This window comes from Panthera leo, chromosome A2 (genome assembly GCF_018350215.1).
Source record: "Panthera leo isolate Ple1 chromosome A2, P.leo_Ple1_pat1.1, whole genome shotgun sequence".
In the NCBI taxonomy this organism is placed as follows: Eukaryota; Metazoa; Chordata; class Mammalia; order Carnivora; family Felidae; genus Panthera; species Panthera leo.
The window spans coordinates 97,979,108-97,999,513 of record NC_056680.1 but is presented as its reverse complement, the minus strand read 5'-3'; the positions used below and the strand labels follow the sequence as shown (position 1 = coordinate 97,999,513).

Genomic DNA, 20,406 nt, shown 5'->3' with positions numbered 1-20,406 from the left:
AAGCCCAGAAGATCAAAGCAAAGCCATGCGGAAACCTTACGGTTTTTTCCTTGTTCTCCCCTCTGTTCCACTCAGGTAAACACCCTAGACATACAGGCCACTATTAGACTCTGAGACTGTTTCTCTTGCTCTTCTTTCTTAACATTACTGAATTGCATCCAGAATCATTTAGAAGAGTCTGCATCCCGTAACCATATAAACCTGGTCCTTGGAACCCCATAAAAATCTTATGATGTAGGAGCCGAGGATTCCAATTCCTTTTTCTCATGCTCCACATAAAACATGCTTTTCAGAAATGCAAACCTCTCCTCTACAGTGTAGGTGAGTAGGTTATACAAAAATGGTGAAAAGTACATGTGGTCTCTCCATGGTAGAGTTTTTGCTCTTTACAGTTTCAGTTCTTGCAAAAGACGATCACACAGACCCCCATGTGGAAATAAATCCTTCCAAGGCCAATACGGCCATCACATGCTGCGGCCATGCAGGGCCCAGCCCCGCTGATGCTCTCTCCGCCAACTCCTCAGGGAGCATTACCAACAGGCCCCGGGAACACGGTAGAAGTCACCTTTGAGGAATGTGTCAGATAAGGTTCCTGTGTAATTTCCAGACTCAGAACAAGTGAACAAGCCGAGCTAAGTGTTTCCTCAGGCTTGGATCCGATTTCTGTGCATACACCCGAGCGTGCTCACAGACCACCCACACACTGGCGGGAAGTGGCTGGGCCAGCCCTGCTTATATTAGTCTCTGCACGATCATGCACTGTGTGCTCTGTTGTTTGCATGTAAAAGGAGGTTCAAGAGGAGAAAACACCGGCCCACTTGGTGGTTGATGACAGTCCAGTTGTGAGGGATTACACTCCTCTTCAGTTCTCCTGTTCCCCAGTAGGATTAAATGGGGCTCTTCACATCATCTGTTTCACAGCTCTGCCTAGAACACACTCTCCTCCCTTCCATTGGTCTAAATCCTAGTCTCCCAGAGAGATCCTGCACTTGCTATCTGCCCCATATCATTCAGCACTTATAACCTCTCTTGGTTCCAGATTCAAAAGTCCTTTGTGAAAGGCAGTGGTAAAGAGAATAGCCCTGAAGTGCAAAGGACTTGAGTTCAAATCCCCACACTACCACATCCTGACTGAGTGACTCTTAGCAAGTTACTTAACTTCTCTGAGCCTCAATTTCTTCAGTTGCAAAATGGAAATAGTAATGACTGCCTCATCTGAGTTATGAGGCTGAAATAAGGTAATGCCTTCAGAGCAGCCGGCATAGTGTTTAGCACATAAGAAACACAAATTAAAAGTTAGCCATGATTTAAAAAAAAAAAAGCTAGCCATGATTATTATTCCCAATAAAAACATACCCTATAAGAAAACAGAAACTGTGTTGCACATCCATGCCCAGAACTTATTCCTATTTTCCTCATTGCCATTATGTCATTGTCATTGGCAGGAACATAGCGTGGTTGTTACAAACGTGGGCTCAGAGGTCAGACCACCTGGGTTCAAACTCTGGCCACCTCACAACTAGGCTGTGTGCACATTATTTAACTGCTCAGTGCTGGGTAATTTGTCAAGTAGTTGAGTTGGCTCTTCAGCAAAGTGACTTTTGATAAATTTGCCTACTTTCACTCTGAATACCACACTAAGGAGCATAGGATTTTCTCTTAGAGGCAACAGGGAGTTTTAATCCAGGGAGTGGCGTGATCAGATTTGCATTTTAGAAAGATTATTTGGCTAGGGGTCCAGAGGGAAAACCATAGATGAACAAGCACGGATGTAGAAAGACCACTTAGAAGGTTAGCATTATCACAGATGTAAGGTGATGCATATGAGTGGAGACAGTCTATCTTGGTGACAGACTGGGTCTGGAAGATTAAGGGGGGAAAGTTGCTAATGTTAATGATGAAAGTTCTGCTTTAGGCCCTTGGGTATATTGTGATGTCTTTAACTTAAAGAGAATGCAGGAGGAAAAAAATTCAGATATGTGAAAATAATGAATTAGTGATTACAGATTCTAGGAGACACCTGAGTGGATCTGTCTGGTGTGTAAAGTGGAATTTAGGAGGGGGACGGGTGGGAGATATCAATAGGCTACCATGTAGTGCTTGAATCCACAGAAGTGGAAGAGGTCTCCACCAGACAGCATATTGGGAAGAAAAGGAGAGGCTGGGGGCATGGCCACGAGGACCACAGCAGTGTACGAGAAAAAGAAGTTTTGGGGAAGTCTGAGAACTAGCAGAGAGTAATGTTGTGGAACTCAGTGGAAGGATATTGTTCTTAGAATACGAGGAAGTCAACTAAGCTGGCTGACAGAGAAGTCAGGGCAGATGAGGGCTTAAAATAGCCCACAGGATTTGATGGATAGGAAATCCCTGGTGACCTTAATGATAGCAGTTTTACAGACAAGATGGCCTGGCTCCTTGTCTGGTACCTAACACATAGTAAGAACTCAATGCATATGGATGACAGGGTGCAAAATTTAAACTGAAAGTTTAGTAAAATGGGAAAGAAAACCAAGAGGCATAGAAGAAGATTGTAGGTTGGTGAACACATCTAAAGTAACGGAGAAAATCTCTCATTTTTAAAACACAAATGCCATGAGGACCCAGTCCAGTTTGTCTCGTCCCAACAATAATTCTTACCTGCAGGGACCAGTCCATGCAAGTGACTACTCGGTGCTTGGACCAATGCTCATCGTAGAATTGACGATTGAAAGAAAGGTTGGCTCCAGCCTGGACATCCCTAGGAGGGTTTAAACATCAAAGACAAATGTGATGCTTCAGAAAGGGGCTTTATCTCTGCTGCTCATATGGAAAGAATGAAATGGCAAGAGCATGGCACTCGCTGAGGCCAAAGCATCAATTTACATAGCAAGCGCTGATCATAAATAAATGAACTAACGGTGGTGTCCTTTGTGAAAAGTTTTCTCTAGCCTGGCCCAGGACAGGTTTCCATGTATTGTTTTAAACCTGGTATTAAATGTCAAATAATTATTTGGCTCTCACCTTGGCCAGTCCCGAAAGCCTTCTCTTCCTCCTAATAAGTTCTATCTTGAAGCAGAGTTTACTAGAAATCTCCCAGCTATCAGGGGAGCAGAGCCCACTTGCAGATTCTTTGATATCAATACCACCTCATCTAGCCTTAGACCAGAGATGATATGCATGTTTCTATTTACCTGTAATATCTGACTGGTTGTAGAGTTGCCTCCCTGCTCAATAGCAAGTGGAAAGTTTTATCATGAGACAGGCATAGTGGAGAGTGGGGGATTCACCAAAAGTAGTAGATGCTTAACATAGACCAAAACATTATCTGGGCCCAGGGATACATTTTGGCCAGTGTTTGCTTGGCTGATACTCAACTGGCCACAAAACCTCCTTTGCAGAACCCTGCACTGGTCATGCATTTGCTCCACAAGACTGAGTGCAAATTGAGTATTGCTGCTTCTGTGCCAGTAGCTTTTGGACCTGCACAAAAAGCTACCTATATTTCTTTAGCATCAGTTCAAAAATTCCTCCACACTCACTTTCTTCTGTTCATTTGCTTCATCCCACTGCCTTGCACCCTGTATCACTTGTCTTATACAGCTCTTGTTCAGATGGTGACTTGGCTCCAGACTATTTACTTGGGCTCCAAATTGGCTGACTTAGGACTCTTTTTTCCTGCTAACCCTTCTTCAACTCCACCACTACAAACTCAGGCAAGAGGTACGCACACCCAAGTAACTGCCAGGCACCCAAAAGGAAACAGGACACAGAAAATCAACTGAGCCACAGAATAATGGCTTTTTCAAAGAACAAAAGCATCTCATAATGTGTATATGCAAACTATTAGTGCCTCTTTGGAGTAGTCTAATGATGCTGTCAACTGCTTAGAATATTTTCAGAACCTCCTTTTGAAACTGCTTTTGGAGCCTCTGTTACATTCCCTTAAGCATCCTCAATGATGATACACTGTTCTTTGAGAATGTATTTGAATTCTAGAAACAGCAAAAAGCCAAGTCTGATGACTAAGGCAGGTGATCTCAACTTTTCATATTGTTGTTGGCCAAAAGAAATCAGTGGCTAGATTTATTTCTTACAAATTCTTATAAAGTTGTTAATAAACCTGGCTAGATTTATTTCTTATAAAGCTCATAAAGTACCTTCCAGTATACCCATGGTGATGGTTGACGGCCGTTGCCTTTCACATTACATATGCTACGGTCTCAGAGAAAGTCATTTGGAGGATCATTTGCTTTTATTGATTAGTTTTAGATATATCCCTGCACAGGTGTTTCCTATAAGACATATACACATATACTCATGGTATCAAAAAGAAGGGTTGCGGTCTCTCTTAGCTGTTCCCCACATCAGTGAAGGGCTCCCATATCTCATGTTTATTTTGTTCAGCTTCCTGTTTGCTTAGACATCAAAAATAGATCTGCTGGATACAACACAAATCTCCTTTGCTGCTTATAAGAATGTTTTCTCAGAGGACAATGTACGTGACTCTGCCAGTCTCTATCACCTGGACTGTTCCCCAGATATCAAGTTCAAAAGCATTTCACGGAAGCACATGATAATTACAGGGAAACTCTAAGCCAGAAGTTATAACCAAAGCCCTTAGTCAAAGCTGTTCAGCAAGATCAACCCTGGAATTTCATCCTCCTCTGATTTGTTTGGTTTGAGATTTGCCTAGTCAATACATAAGAGAATTTAGAATCAACAATAATTTATTGCAGTATTTTTTTTTAAAAGAACATGCACACAAGAAACTAACCCATCTTTTTCCTCTAACTCTCGACCGCTGTAGTCAAAGAAGATGTCAGAGTCTTCTGCTAGTGCTCTTTCAATTACCCGTATTGTCCGATCAAAAAAGATGAGAAATTCCTCTGAATGAAGGATCTGCTGTTTTTCTTCCTCTGTCAGCTCCCGTGGAGGGGCTTTTTAAGTAAAAGAGATTGTCAGGAAAGAAGAAAAGGACAATTAAAACATTTCAAGAGGAATCCAACTCTTGAAAGAGACTATTTACCAGAAAAGTGATCAGACAGTGAAATAAACCATTGTTAATATTGATTCTAAATAACTCCTAAATTCACACCAAAGGTTTTTATAGATGTTTCCCCTGATAATTACAAAAAAGATTTCAAAAAGACTAATTTACAAAAAAGATTTACAAAAAGACTAATTACTACTTTGAAGAGTTGAAAAATGAAAATGAAATGAAAATGAAAATGAAAACTGAAAATGAAAAATGAAAAATGAAAATGAAAATGAAAATAAATTGGTGTTTTTAGCAATCAATTCTGAACGTTACTTTCTTTAAAACAGAACTTGAAAAACAGCTCAAAGAGTACATAATAGAAAAATCTGTAAAACTAAACATATTGCACACTACTATAAAGCTGCACATGTGAAATCACTAAGAAGTATCTATAATATCATCTGGGTAGCATCTTTCCTCTCTCTACTAGATACATTCATTCTATTTTAGATGGTTAGTTGCTAAGGCCGGCTGACTGTTATATAGGTTCCATTCAAAAACTGAAACATGACCTTCCAAACCTGCTTTCACCTGAGATACCTTCTGCTTCTTTTTAAAAAAATTTTTTTTAAACATTTATTTATTATTGAGAGACAGAGAGTGAGTAGAGGAGGGGCAGAGAGAGAGGGAGACACAGAATCTGAAGCGGGTTCCAGGCTCTGAGCTGTCAGCACAGAGCCCGACGCAGGGCTCAAACTCACAAGCCGCGAGATCATGACCTGAGCCGAAGTCAGATGCTTAACCGACTGAGCGACCCAGGCTCCCCGATACCTTCTGCTTCTAAACAAACGTGGAACAAATACACACTTCTAGAAGACACCTCAAAATAATTTTTATGCCTTTCTTTTCTAGCATGATTAATCTTACTGAACTAAATTTGAAGACATAAAATGAGAAAAAAGAGATTAAATAATTAGCAGTATGTCACAGTGTCTGAAAGTCAGCTAACCTCAGAGTCATGATTAGGTAACACAGACTGTTCCTTCAGTGGCAAGGTTTACATAAAATGATAGAGAAAGGATTAGGAACTCCCCCAGACCGAAAAGCCCTCAGAGGTAGAAACTGTCAGCTGAACCTCTGTGGTTCTTCAGAAACCCCAGTTCAACAACCTTGCAGAAAGCACTCAATACATGTTTGATGGCTTACTTTCTGTAGGACCAGACGGTCCTGGAATTTAAATGACAGGAGGAGGGTAGTGCAGTGCAATCAGTGTCGAGTTCCTAGAGGAGTCTCTCACCCACAGTCTTGCCCAACACTTCCGCTACCATCCCCATAACCATTTCTACCTGACCACTGGCTCAGAAAATCATGTAGGTGCAGTCAGCGGTAGCAGGTTTTATGCAACTTTTATTTGTTTCAATTACTAGCACCCCGAAGCCATTGTCCTGTGAAATCTGAACTGTCTGGAAGCCCTCCTGTAGACCCAAGGATCTCAAGCCTTTGATGTTCATAGTGTCTCCCCCCATCCCACCTCCCCGTCCCTGACCCAGACCACAATGCAGGGCATCTGGCAGGTCTCCAGAATCTGTATATTTACAAGAAACTAGAATTATTATAATGCAGTTGGTTCACACCTTGAAAAATGCTCTCCGGACAATACTATAACGAAACATGATTCACCTACTAGAACAGACGATCATTTCACAAAACAGTTTACCCTGAAGTTTCTAGTAGTCCTGCATATAGTTAGATATATTTCTTTGCTGCTGAAGCCTCCAGGGCCCTTAATATGCCAATGTGTATTGGGACTCTCCAGGAACCTCCATCAATACCTGCTGAGCAGAGTTGCCCACACACTAGTTTGTGAAACGGTGAAACTGGCAATGCGTGGCTGTCAATAACAAGGACTCTACAAAACCAACCTGGAATCCAACATTGACTCTGCCCTTTGCTAACTTTGATTTTTTAATCAATTAAAGCTCTCGGAGTAGCAGTTTTATATAAAATGAGGTAATGATACCAAAACTTTAAGTCAAGCATTCAGTAACTGGTAATTGAGTAGTAATTTATTAGCCTACTTTCTAAAACTCCCATAAATGAGGCATTTGGATTTTTCACTCTTATGTAAGGTCAAGAAAATACTAAAACTACTAAATGTAACCAGGCAAAAGGAAAAAAAAAACCCAAAAAACTTTAGGTTCATGTTGTTTCGATAGTACTGTCACATAAATAAATAAACTTCACTAAACAAGGATACTATAGGGTCAAGAAGAATGTCTTATTCTAAAAGTCCATGTTCATATCTTAGTTACTATTGATGTATGACTTGAGACCCATCTGAAATTAAGCAGAGAAATGGTCATTTGTTTCTCCTTATCCTTTTTAAAAATAATATTAAAAGTATATAACCTACTCTCTGTTTATCTTTTTGAGTTACTTCTATTTCACCTGTATCTTTCCTTACAGGTCTATTACCTTGAATAAAAAGTAGTATCTGTGTAATTTTCTGTAATTTTTTCTTCCCTGTAGCTTATTGTCACTTTGATCTCAGCTTTCAAGACATACAACTTCTTCTCTGAAAGAAACATAAATGGCTGATCAAAGTGTATTTGCAGAGGCCAAGTTCAGGTAGGTGAAGCAGTAACCTCTCCAGATATTATGTTTGACAATACAATATTTGGCTTGAAATTAAATTGCTACTGAAGCAAAACAAAGGATATATTTTATATTAAGCTTTGATGTCTAACAGGGATCAAATGACATGACTTGTTAGCATAAAATAATAAGATGCATGTACAGACAAGTACTTTTTGAAAGTCATAAACAATATTCAACTTAGGAATTAAATAGGGCTATAGTTATTTTTGATAAAAAAATCCCAAACCTCCCATATTTAAAAATCTTTAAATTGATAAGTGTTGTTGCAATGTAATGAAAACATAATGGAGTATCCAGGAACCTCAACCAAAAGCTGTATTCAGAGATAAACCTCTCCAGACATCATATTTCATGAAAGAAAATTGGTTGATTAATGGAATCCGCAAGGTTCAAATTACAAGCACAAACAATTAGAATCAGAATTGTATTACTCCAGGGTAGACCCCAAATTCTCCCTGATATATCTGTTTTTGTAGCTTTTCCCTATCCCTGACACCTAACGAATTATTTTCAACATGTTCACTGCATAAAAAGGTATTAATTAAAGTTATAGCAAAAGACATATGAGAGCAAAATATATAATTTTTGGCATTGGCAATCATTGGTTTTTCTTATTAAGTTAAGCAGAGCTATTATAGCAGGTTTGTTGTTTGTTTTTGCAACACAAAACGTAGAGTATTTCTGCCAAGAGCTAAAAATATTTTATGCATGTAAAGTGGCCTTTTTTTTCCTTAAAAAAAGAGAGATTCTTTATGAAAAGTCAAACACATAGATAAAACTAACATCTGATCCAAATGGAAAGACAGTTTTCATACTTGCCAAAATTTACCTGAACAGTTATATTTAGCTTGAATAACAGCTGTGAAGACAATGTACTGAATTCATGAAATCGGAAGTTTAGAAGATGGTCTAAGTCTATGACTTCGTGGTTGCAAGATTAAAATCTAGTATACGTTTTATTTTAGAGTCTTCTTTTTTTTATAATAGAAATGTTAATTTCTCTTAGTTTTGTAGATGAAAATATTTGTATATGTGTCTTTATGATGATTCTATCCTATTTGGTATGTTTTCTTTAGTTTTTTTTTTTTTATTGACATTAATAGGTATTTTTCCATTTATTTTTTTAATTTACTCTATTTACTATATATCATATTTTTTGGTTTCAGGCTTTGGGGATTTTTTTCTCTGTAAATCTATAAAATTCATAATGAAATTCACAATTTATATTGAGTACTTTACAATCTTTCCCTGAGTTCAAGAGCTATTTTACAAAAATATTCATTTCAGAAATGTCTTGCTTTGTTTAAAAGATACAGCTTTGAGTTTCAGTATGAAAAATTAAATCTTTTAAATATTCTTCAAGAATATATGTAAAAGACAAAAAATAAAGAAGTAAATTCCCACATAGCTTAAATATTAAACCCAATTAAATAGGGACAGTGGCTCTTAAGGGATTTTACTGTGAGATCATTGCATAAGTATGAGCAAGAAAACCAAACCAAGCTAATAAAGAAGGATATCCTCCTCTGAAGTTAATGTGAGGTTTATGAGTTAATGTGCATTTACAAGAGCTAGGTCTGATTCTGTTGTTTTAAATCTCTAAACATGAAGATCCCTGAACACTTACATATAGAAATTTCCTAAAATTTGATTAAAAGCTAACATGTACCTGCTGTTTTCTCTACTCCATTGTGGAAAAATGGAGTGAAAACAGTAAAATATCAACCCTTATTTCTTTACTGCTTAGTGCATTTTGATATCACATGGGCAAAAATGTCAAAAGTTAGCACTGTTTTTTTTCCCATCTCCTGTTCACCGTTTTTTTTTTTTTTTTTTTTTTAACTCCAAAAAAGGCTAGATTTCTCAAAAATGTGCTCCCTGGTTTGAAACCGTGGATGTCAAGTTTCAGCCCAGAGCAAATTTTTATGGCTGAGTAATAAATCCCTGAAACTCAAGGTTCGTAAGGGAAGTGCTGACACAGCCCTAACTACTATGCAGCCGTGTGAATGGCGCCACGATTATATCTGCTAGAGATTCTTTAAAAAGTTTGCAAAATACTGTCTTGCTTAAAAAAAAAAAAAAAGCTAGAGAGAGTTTGATGCCAACATAAACATGCTTTTAACCCATTATGTGCTAATTTGCAGAAAAGCCATTAATAGAGAAAAAGGCACACAGAGCAGCAGTACAGGAAATGTACTTCAAACTCCTTTTTGACTTTTAACAGGACTTTAATCAATTCCATGAAGCATGAGTAACAGTTAAAACTGGAGGGTGTTTTTGCTCAGAACTTAAGAAGGGGGTTGCAGTGCTTTGCCAGAGAAGACAATTTGGGGATTGGGGCGGGGGGTGGGAGGGAATCTGTGCCAAGACACACACGAGACACCTTGGCTCCTTATCACCCAGAATAGCTTAAGGATGTTTTGCAAGAGGAAAAACCTTTTATTTGTTTATTTTAATAAATCCTGACTTGGTTTGTCTCTTGCTATACCTGTGTTAAAAAAAAGTTCTTACAATTTGAGGTAAAATCTCTCCAATCAAATGCATTTAGACTCTCTCAGAAAAAATAACTCTCATGCCTTCTGTGGATGCCACTGTTAAAGATGCTGAATCTATTCCCTGCCTTTAGTCGTAGCCCAGAACTTGACAGTAATCAAAATCATTCAATGCCTGAGCAGGCTGAAGTGAGTACATATGATCAATGTGTACCCATTCCTATAAAAGTCCCCAGCGACAACGGTGTGCCACATACTATGCTGGAGCCACAGGCATCTTTAATTTAATTTTTTTCTTTATTTCAGAGAGAGAGAAAGAGAGAGAGAGAGCGTGAGTGAAGAAGAGGGGCAAAGGGAGAGAGGTAGAGGACCTTAAGCAGGCTCTATGCTCAGCACAGAGCCTGGTGCAGGGCTGGACCCCACCACCTCTGGGATCATGACCTGAGTCGAAATCAAAAGTCAGATGTTCCACCGACTGAGCCACCCAGGTGCCCATCACAGGCATCTTTAAAATTTAAAAATCAAATGAACTTCTTATTTTTTAAAAATTTTTTTTAATGTTTATTTATTTTTTGAGAGAGAGAGAGAGAGAGAGAGAGAGTTTGAGCAGGGAGGGGCAGAGAGAGATAGGGAGACACAGAATCCGAAGCAGGCTCCAGTCTCCGAGCTGTCAGCACAGAGCCCGATGTGGGGCTCGAACTCACAAGCTGTGAGATCATGACCTGAGCCAAAGTCAGACGCTTAACTGACTGAGCCACCCAGGCGCCCCTGGAAAAATCTTTTAAATCTGCACTCTGTTTTCAGACATACTTCGTTTGTCGGTAAGAATGACGATTTCAAAATTCTTTTATCTCCATGGGCTAAGAATTTCACAGGGACACAAACTTAGATTTTTAAGGATAGAGCACCTGGAGGATTGATTGTCTTCCCTTTTCTTTTTTCTTTCTTGCTTTTGACACCCAGTGCTATGTCAGGATGATACCATCATGATAAAATGTATAGTCTTTGCTGTCAACGGCAAATCCTGCTCATGCACTTCTACAGTGTGTGTCCTTGGGTAAGTTTTTAGACCTCTCTCTTCCTGGTTCTCCATCTATAAAGTAAGAATAATAGTAGTATCTGCTTCAAAAGGATGTTCTGAGATGTAGATAATATCTGTAAAGGGCACAGGAGAAAGCTGAGTACACGGGAAGCCCTTAATAAATGCTCATCATTATTATCACTGAAACATGGAAAGTTTCGCTCTTCATACAGGCAGAGCTATGGAAGCACACTTTGAACAGTAGAGTTAATAGTAATGATCATTGCTAATATTTCTGTGTACATCACATGAATAAACTTCAGAATTTATTAACAAAATAATTATATATCTGCTTCTTCCCTTTACTATTATCATTCAGAATATCCGATGCGGTGAACTAGGTAACATGACAATTGATAACAATTATCTTATGTTTTCACTCTTTAGTAATAATTTTACTGAATTGTGACTGGACTTGTTGCTGGAATTGTGGCTAGCTTGCATTTTATTTACTTCTTTCTCTCGCACATGAGAAAGTGGCAGAGAAAGAGGGAAGGAGGGAGAGAGAGAGGGAGGGAGAGGGAGAGAGAGAGAGAGAGAGAGAGAGAGAGAGAATCTTAAACAGGCTCCAGACTCAGCACAAAGCCTGATGCAGGGCTCAATCTCATGACCATGAGATCATGACCTGAGCTGAAATCAAGAGTCAGATGCTTAACCCACTGAATCACCCAGGCACCCCTCTATTTTATTTACTTCTATCAGTCAAAAAATAGATGACTCTTGCTTTGGGGATTACAGTTTATGGTGCTAAATGTAATGTGCTGAAAACCTTCCACATAGGGAGTATGTGTTTAATTTTTACTTACCAGGATAGCCCCTAAGTTGGTAAAAAAAACAACAATAACAATAAATTGATGACTAATTTACCTCCCATACCATACCTTCTTTCACCTCCTGTTTTTGGTCTTGGTTTTCCAGTTCTGAATCATGGCCAACTTTAGGTTCTACCATTTCCTCATCTTCCTCATCCTCTAGAAGAAAGAAAGAGAAAAATGCATTATTTTCTTTCCTTCAAATCAAAGCCTTTGGTTGATGGTGGGAGGTAGGGCCAAAGGGTAAAGTTCCAATCATTTAGGGCAACTTCTAAGTAAATCAGTCCTCAATGAATGCCCAAGATATATGTTCATGAATATATGAATAAATTATCTCCAAAAGGGGCCTCTTTGAAAGTCCCCCAAGCTGCTGAGAAAACCACCCGAGTCGGCACCTGCTAACATCCATCTCCAGGCCCTCACCACATGGGATGTCTTGGAATTGCCTCTCTGACCTCTGAAGCTTCTTCAGAGATGACCCAGGAACAGATCTCAAAATGTTTCCACCTGGGGCACATTCTCCACAGGGAACACCTGCTGCACAGACGACTCATTTCCAATTTAATTCTCACCAAATTAATTTGTTTTTGACCTACAGGAAAGGGTTAAATACAGGTCTGACCCCAGGTCAAATGCCATTGGCAAGTAAACAACCAGGGGGTAGAGTCCCAAAAGTCACTGCCATTGGCCTGGGAGAAAGCAACCAACCTGAAATCGCATTTACACATTCAGAGCAGCTCATGCATTAATGTGAATTTAATGAGCACCAACAAATGGACCCAGTCTGCTACCACTGCCAGATGTTATAGTGCCCTTCCTGCCCTATGCAAATGTGTGCTCGTTCTGTCTGCTCTCAACCTGCCTTTCTTAGAGGCCCCTTTCATTATAGAGTGCTTGAAATCATCAGCCACAAAGTAGAAGATGTAGGGGGGAGTCAAGGTGTCACAAGAAAATCCAGTGTAGAAAAATAAAATAATACAAAAAATTAAAACTTGCTTTCACAGTTTAAAAAATATATTGTCTTCTCTCTTAAGTATAATATTCACTGTAGGTTATTTATTTCATTGGTTCAAATGGAATTTAAAAGAAATGACTTCACTTCCTCCCCTGCCCCTACATTCATTCATATATTCATTCATCCATCAAATATTTACAGACTTTCTGTAAGATCTCAAGCTCTATGGATAGTCTCATTTCCATCATAATAAATCCTGAGATTTACATCAACTAAAAATTTCAGCCCCAACCACTTAGGGAATGCATTATAAATGCATACCTAAATGCCCAAATAAATATCTATAGCCTGAAAAGCAACTCCAAAAGTCTGACTACATTAAGCAAGTGATCTGGGGAAGAAATATCAACTTTAAAAATTTGAACATATTAAGTGTAGCATTGCAATTTAGATATTAAAAATTTTTTACTGTAAATTTTCATTGAAATACAATACTCTAAGTGCATATGTATATACTGTGGAACCAACCTCATTACTTTATAACCACACTATAAACATATCAGGAAGAATGTAGAACACTTTTAAGGAAAATGGTCATTTATTAGTAACACATTTATTATCAGTACATTATTTCTAATACATACCTAAGAGGTAAAGAGTTGCACTTGGAATTTTGAAAAGAACACTGAGTTACTCTGATTTTTAGACAAATAAACCCTTAAAGTGTTAAGTTATAAGCAGCACATTTAAGTCCTTATCCATATATAAAGATATTACTGCTATCTACCCATTAACAACCTGCTTGAAAAGTCGTGAACCTGCACATCATGTATCCTGATCCAAAGACCTGACACAAAACCTTAGGAGGTACTAGCCTCCTCTTCTGGTAAACCTGGGATGGAGAGGCAATCTTCAAAAGTCCACTAATCTGCTAGTAAGTGGCTCTATTTCTGAAACTTCTAGAGACATTTATTACTTTTTTTAAAGTTTTAAAAAAATTATTTAAATTCAAGTTAGTTAACATACAGTGTAGTCTTGGTTGCAGAAGTAGAACCCAGTGATTCATCACTTACATATAACACCCGTGTCCATCCCAACAAGTGCCCTCCTTAATGCCCGTCACACATTTGACTCATCCCCCCATCCTCCTCCCCTCCAGCAACCCTGTTTGCTCTCTGTATTGAAGAGTAGAGACATTTCTTTAAACTTACTGGATTTAGCAGCAATGCCCTGACACTTACAAAATGCAAGTAAATACAACAAATACAAAACTGATAGGGCATGTATTATGAATTGAGTCCTGTTTTGCCTTCTCCCCAACCAAATATTTGTATGTTGAGGTTCTAACGCTTAGGATTTCAGAATGTGACTTTATTTGAAAATAGGATCATTGCAGATATATTTAGTTAAGATGAGATCAGACTGGAGTAGGTGGGCACCTAATCCAATATTATAAAAAGGTGAAATTTAGACATGGGCACACATAGGGAGAATGCCAGGGGAAGCTGAAAAAGACTGGGGTGATGTTTCTACCAGCTAAAGAGTGCCAAAGATTGTTAGCACACAACCAGAAACTAGGGAAAAGGCACAGAACAGATTTTTCCTCACAGCCGTCAGAAGGAACCAACCATGTCAACACCTTGATCTCAGAATCACCTGGCCTCCAAAACTGAGACATTCCATTTCTACTGCTTAAACCACCCAGAATTGTAGTACTTTGTAATAGCAGCCTGAGCAAACTAATACAGCCAGTAGAGTGCCCTGCTTTCTATGACCCTATAAGGTAGTGGAAGAGATACAGGACATATACCATAATAACACCTAAGGCAAGGATGTAAAATCTAATTTATTTACCAGAACTTGGTACCATCAGTCTAACAGATGAAGAGAGAGATTAATCTCCCCCAAAGAAACTCACAACCACATCAAATTTTCAAGTTTTGTCTGGTTCTGCCTGTTTTCAGATCTACGATCTGTAACCATCAGGAATACAGCCTCCTTCGTCAGAGCATGATGTGAAATAGAAAGGCCTTGCGGAAAGGCCTAAAGTAGAAGCTCAGTTGCAGTGTAAGGACAGGCTTGGAGAGGCTCTTCGAGGTGGATATGGCGTCGCCTCCATAAGAATCGCTCTTCTGCTTCTAAGAGGCAAGTGCACACAAGGCTCAGCTGAGGAGAAGTTAGGTTTCACATCCTGGACCACTATATATGATGGGCTGTCTTATTTATTAAGGATACATATGCTGCATCCACATTCTATTCACATTCTCATGTTGGAACCCACTGCCCTGAGACCAGACTGTCAATGCCTACCACAAAGCATTAGTTCTCTGGCTGAACAGATTCACAAGTTGGGCAGGGATCAGCACATCAAAGGAAGTAATTGATCTGGGTCTGAGCCTGGAGTCTACATCTTGCCAGCCCCTCGATTTTACATAATTCATAGAAACTCTTGGAGGCCCTGTTTCTTCATCTGCTGAATTGGGATAATAATCCTTTCTTAAAATCCAGTGTTGTTGTAAGAGTAACCAAATTAAATAATTGATCTGAACTTTCTTTTTAAACCAAGAGAGTTGGGGATACCTGTATACAGAAACCTCCAAACAAATGTTGCATTAGCTTGCATATCAACCAAACATTTATTGAGCACTTACTATGTACCAGGTGCTGGGAATATGAGAAGGAATAAGACAGAAAAAAAAATCCCTGTGCTCATGGAGCTTCATTTGAGGTAGGGGAGAAAAACAACAAACAAATAAACAAAATATATATTATATCTGATAAATGTTGTGGGGGAAATAGAAAGCCAGAAAGGGAGACTGGGCATGCTGGTAAGGGGAGGAAGAGTTGAAATTTAAAATAGAGTCATCAGAAAAGGCCACACTGAGGTGACATTTGAGCAAAAAGTTCAAGGAGTCAAGGGAGTGAGCCGTGTGAAGATCTTGGAGAAGACCAGTAACAACAGATTCTTCCATCTTATTCTGTGGACCCAGGGGTTCAATGGGTCACGGTTTAAATTAATTTATTATCAGTTCCTTTGACTATAGAAAATAGCTGTGCTTTCATTAGAGCCATCTGTTTGTACATTCCCATCTTCTAGTTCTTAAAATGAAGTCGGTTTCCCCAAATGATTCGGGTTAGTATCACATTGTATCAAATTCTTGGGGCACCTGAGTGGCTCAGTTAAGCAAAGAACTCTTGATTCCAGCTCTGCGCTGACAGCATGGAGCCTGCTTGAGATTCTCTCTCTCTCTCTCTCTCTCTCTCTCTCTCTCTGCTCCTCCCCCATTCATACACTTTCTCTCTCTCAAAAATAAGTAAATAAACATTTAAAAAATAGTATCAAATTCTCATCTTTCACAGCTATAAAGGTCTTTATTTTCAACATTAGTTCCTGGAAGAGTCAAAATGCAACATTGTGACGGAAAGTGTTCTATAAGGGCTTGGCTCTAAAAAGGGCTAGGTTTGTGATAGCAATGTGTAGGTTTATACACAAAGTATGCAGGAAAATCGCAGGTTATCTAATTATTTAAATAGAAAATTCTTCCCCAGAGAACGTTTTTGACTGAATGTAAGAAAACCAAATACTTACAGCGTTTATAATACGTGCAAAGTCCTACAATGAAATACTGTGAATAATAGAAAAACAAATAAAAAAAATAATATCTGACCTTTTAAAGTGGTTAAAAACCAGTTGCAGGCATTAATTTTTTAGTGGCCACAGAATTCTTTGTCTTTCAGCCTTTGAAAGACACAAAGCAAGTGTTTCAGTGGATTTGTTAAGGAAATAAAACACAAGAGACTGGTTCGTTTCTCTGCATACTGATATGTTTGCCTTGCTCAGCAAAGAGAGTGTATTTTTCTTTAAGACTCTGGTTTCCTTTCTGGTGCAATTGGAATTACTTCTGTTGAAACCATTTTCAAAACAGTTAAATAACTTTAAAGAAAAGGATTTATGTAGACCCGCTACAGACCACTGATATATGAGTTGTGCCACTAGTTCATACCCGGTTACATTTCCTCTGAGATTGGAGGGGAAAAAAATTACCACCCATGTATGGTTTCCTGTACCAGGTCCACACAAGAAATTAAACTAGTGTAGGCAGAAGTTAATTACCTGTCAGTCCAAGGGGCTAATTTCAAACAATGGCATCTTTTAGACACTTTATTTTATTTAGCACCCAAATTCTGCTGTCCCCGGTCGCTGCATGCATTCCTTTAAAGTTGGGGAGATCTTTGGTAACCACTGTCCTTCTCCTGAAGATATCCTAAAGGTCTAAGAACGAACACTTGCATGTTCAGCGGCAACCACACATAACACACTTAGCACAAGGCCTGACCCTCTGTGTGAGCTCTGGAAGGGTTGTCTGCTCTAACCACCTGCGTTTCAGAGTGAAGTCAAGGTTGTCCATTTAAACGTGCTGCGGTCCTGTGTGGAGGTTCCTCAGAAAATTAAAAATAGACCTACCCTATGACCCAGCAATAGCACTGCTAGGAATTTATCCAAGGGATACAGGAGTACTGATGCATAGGGGCACCTGTACCCCAATGTTTATAGCGGCACTCTCAACAATAGCCAAATTATGGAAAGAGCCTAAATGTCCATCAACTGATGAATGGATAAAGAAATTGTGGTTTATATACACAATGGAATACTACGTGGCAATGAGAAAAAATGAAATATGGCCTTTTGTAGCAACATGGATGGAACTGGAGAGTGTGATGCTAAGTGAAATAAGCCATACAGAGAAAGACAGATACCATATGGTTTCACTCTTATGTGGATCCTGAGAAACATAACAGAAACCCATGGGGGAGGGGAAGGAAAAAAAAAAAAAAAAAAAAGAGGTTAGAGTGGGAGAGAGCCAAAGCATAAGAGACTGTTAAAAACTGAGAACAAACTGAGGGTTGATGGGGGGTGGGAGGGAGGGCAGGGTGGGTGATGGGTATTGAGGAGGGAACCTTTTGGGATGAGCACTGGGTGTTGTATGGAAACCAATTTGACAGTAAATTTCATATATTAAAAAATAAAAAAAATAAATAAATAAACGTGCTGTGGTCCTTTAATTGTTGATCTGCTCTGATGGCCTCAGAGTTGAGACTTTGGAAGGGGAGTGCCGGGGAATGTCTGTCACTGTTTGGCAATACAGTATGAAAACTCCTTTCTGCCCGGGGGTATCCCTCTTGCAGTACTGGTATATTGGTAACATGCTGAGCCCCCGCTTTCTTCTCCTGAAGCCCAAGGGGAGACATCTTCCTGCTCCCCAGCTCCTACTTACCAGAACAGAGGCAGGATCCAAGCGATAGTCAGACTGGATGTTCCTAACTGGGCCTTTGTCTTTGCAGCCAGGAGGCAAAACCAAGTAAGGATTAATTTTTGGCAGCATGCCGTAGTAGCAGCAACACCCGACATCCTGGCCAGATTGTTCCAGAGGTCCACAGTCTGGGTTCCCTTGGTCTCTGCTCCTTTTTAAGCCTGTTCCTTCTGCCTCCTGTTGATCCTGTGAGCACCAGATTTCCTTCCAATAAATCTCACCAGGGGTGATGTCAACACCAGATTTCCTTCCAATAAATCCCACTGGACTTAGTGCCTGCTGCTTGCAACCAGAACCCTGAGCAACACAGGGCGGCCCTCTGTGAAGAGAAGGGCTTGTTTTTACAAGGTCAATGGGTTCTCACTTTCCTCTGCTCTCTCAGGGACTGCAAAACCCCAGGACAAGAGGGTCTGAGTGCCCAGCCCTCACCCTTCCTGCCCAGCTTCTGGCTTTTCATGAGGGGGCTCTGGCCCCTCCATGTAAGACCATTGAGTCTGGTCAGGTGGAGGAAGGCTGCAGGGAGCAGAATGGGTCATTTCACTCTACCCTTCTCGATTCCAAAGGGCATCTTGCTGTTACCAAAGGGGAAGGCACAACGCAATAACACATGACTTTGAATCCAACAGGCTAATGACTCTAGATGCACAATTACTTTATGTACCACTTAGAAAACCGATTACTGTTAATTAAGCTATAACACATCATGAATTCTAACATGAAAAATTGTGAATGCTGGAATTGATAAAATAATTTGTGGCTTAGAAATGAAGAGAAACTAGCTTCCCAAAGATAAAAGGGATGGCAAGGACACAGAGTCAAGTCTAAATCAAGCTTGTTGGTGTACTACTATCAGTGAACAGATTTGGAGATACAAGGCACATTTGTTTTAAAAGATATATTGCTTTCAACCTAAGAACAAATGCTCTAGCCATTTAATATATAATTCTATGTATAAACATTTCAGAGGATAACTGTTTTAAAAACATATATAAAATTTTTCAATAGAAAAGCAGCCTGGAGCCTGCTTCAGATTCTGTGTCTCCCTCCCTCCCTCCCTCCCTCCCTCCCTCCCTCCCTCTCTCCCTCTTTCTCTTTCCCTCTCTCTCTCTCTCTGCCTCTTCCCCACTTGCACTCTGTCTCTCTCTCTCAAAAATAAACAAACATTAAAAATTAAAAGAAAGAGAAACAAAGAAAAATAGAAAAATTAGGATTTATTTTTCAATTTAAAGCATAATTCACTCTAAGGAAGGTATTCTTTGCAGGTCTGTGCTTTGCTTCATCTTTTCTCATATCAAGTCCACTCTGGATAATACTTACACCCATGTCTTCCATCATCACCCACAAACTGAAACCTTTCCAGACTCCAGATTCTGTATTGCACATTCCAACATGAATGTATCACAGGCATTTCACATTTGACATGTTCAAATCAGAACTCCTGCCTTCTCCCGAGACCTGCTCCTTTGATTACATTCTCTATCCTACCCTGTGGTACCATCATTCACATGGCTTCACAGTTGGGCACCAGAATATATATCACCCTTCAATTTCTCTTGAGCACCGGGACCTATAAGAAGGGGTCTCTAAGTCCTGTCTATTCCTCACTACCAGTTTTGTTCTGTATTTCTAGTAGTTTTATTTATTTTTTATTATTTAAAAAACACATCTATGTATATTTTCTACACCAAAACAACAACAATGACAAAATTCCACCAAACCAAAAACAAACAAACAACAAAACCAAAACTCTGTAACTCCCTAAAAATGTTAGGGTAAAATCCCATAACTCCTTGTCTTTTCCACCTCATCTTCTATTCTGGACAATGCACAACCACCCGATGTCCCAGTAGGTTCATGCCTCAAAAGCACTGCATGTAATTTTTTTGTGTCTGTGTTGGTCTTCCCTTCAATATCCAGGAGTTAATTATAACTAGCCTTTGGTGATACAATTCCAGAGCTTTAACACTTCCTCCCAACAAGATTTGTTGACCCCTTTCATTGTTCCACCACCCCACCTTGTACCTTGTATATATCTCTATGACAACACATCTCAGACCACTTAAAATTAAGTTTATTCATCTACCTCCACAACCAGATGTAAAGTCCCCAAAGACCTACTCTTGTTAGTATCATCAATGT

General features: G+C 39.3%; 1 protein-coding gene across 2 annotated transcripts in view; it reads right to left on the bottom strand.

The window, feature by feature from the left end:
* Positions 1-20,406, bottom strand: part of DYNC1I1 (dynein cytoplasmic 1 intermediate chain 1) — a 308,192-nt gene that overhangs the window by 112,563 nt on the left and 175,223 nt on the right. For both annotated transcript variants that reach the window (XM_042918203.1, XM_042918213.1), the window contains 3 exons: positions 12,070-12,159; positions 4,754-4,916; positions 2,638-2,737 (listed from right to left, as the gene is read on the bottom strand). In XM_042918203.1, coding sequence (XP_042774137.1) covers positions 2,638-2,737; positions 4,754-4,916; positions 12,070-12,159 — 353 coding nt within the window. The remainder of the gene's footprint in view (positions 1-2,637; positions 2,738-4,753; positions 4,917-12,069; positions 12,160-20,406) is intronic.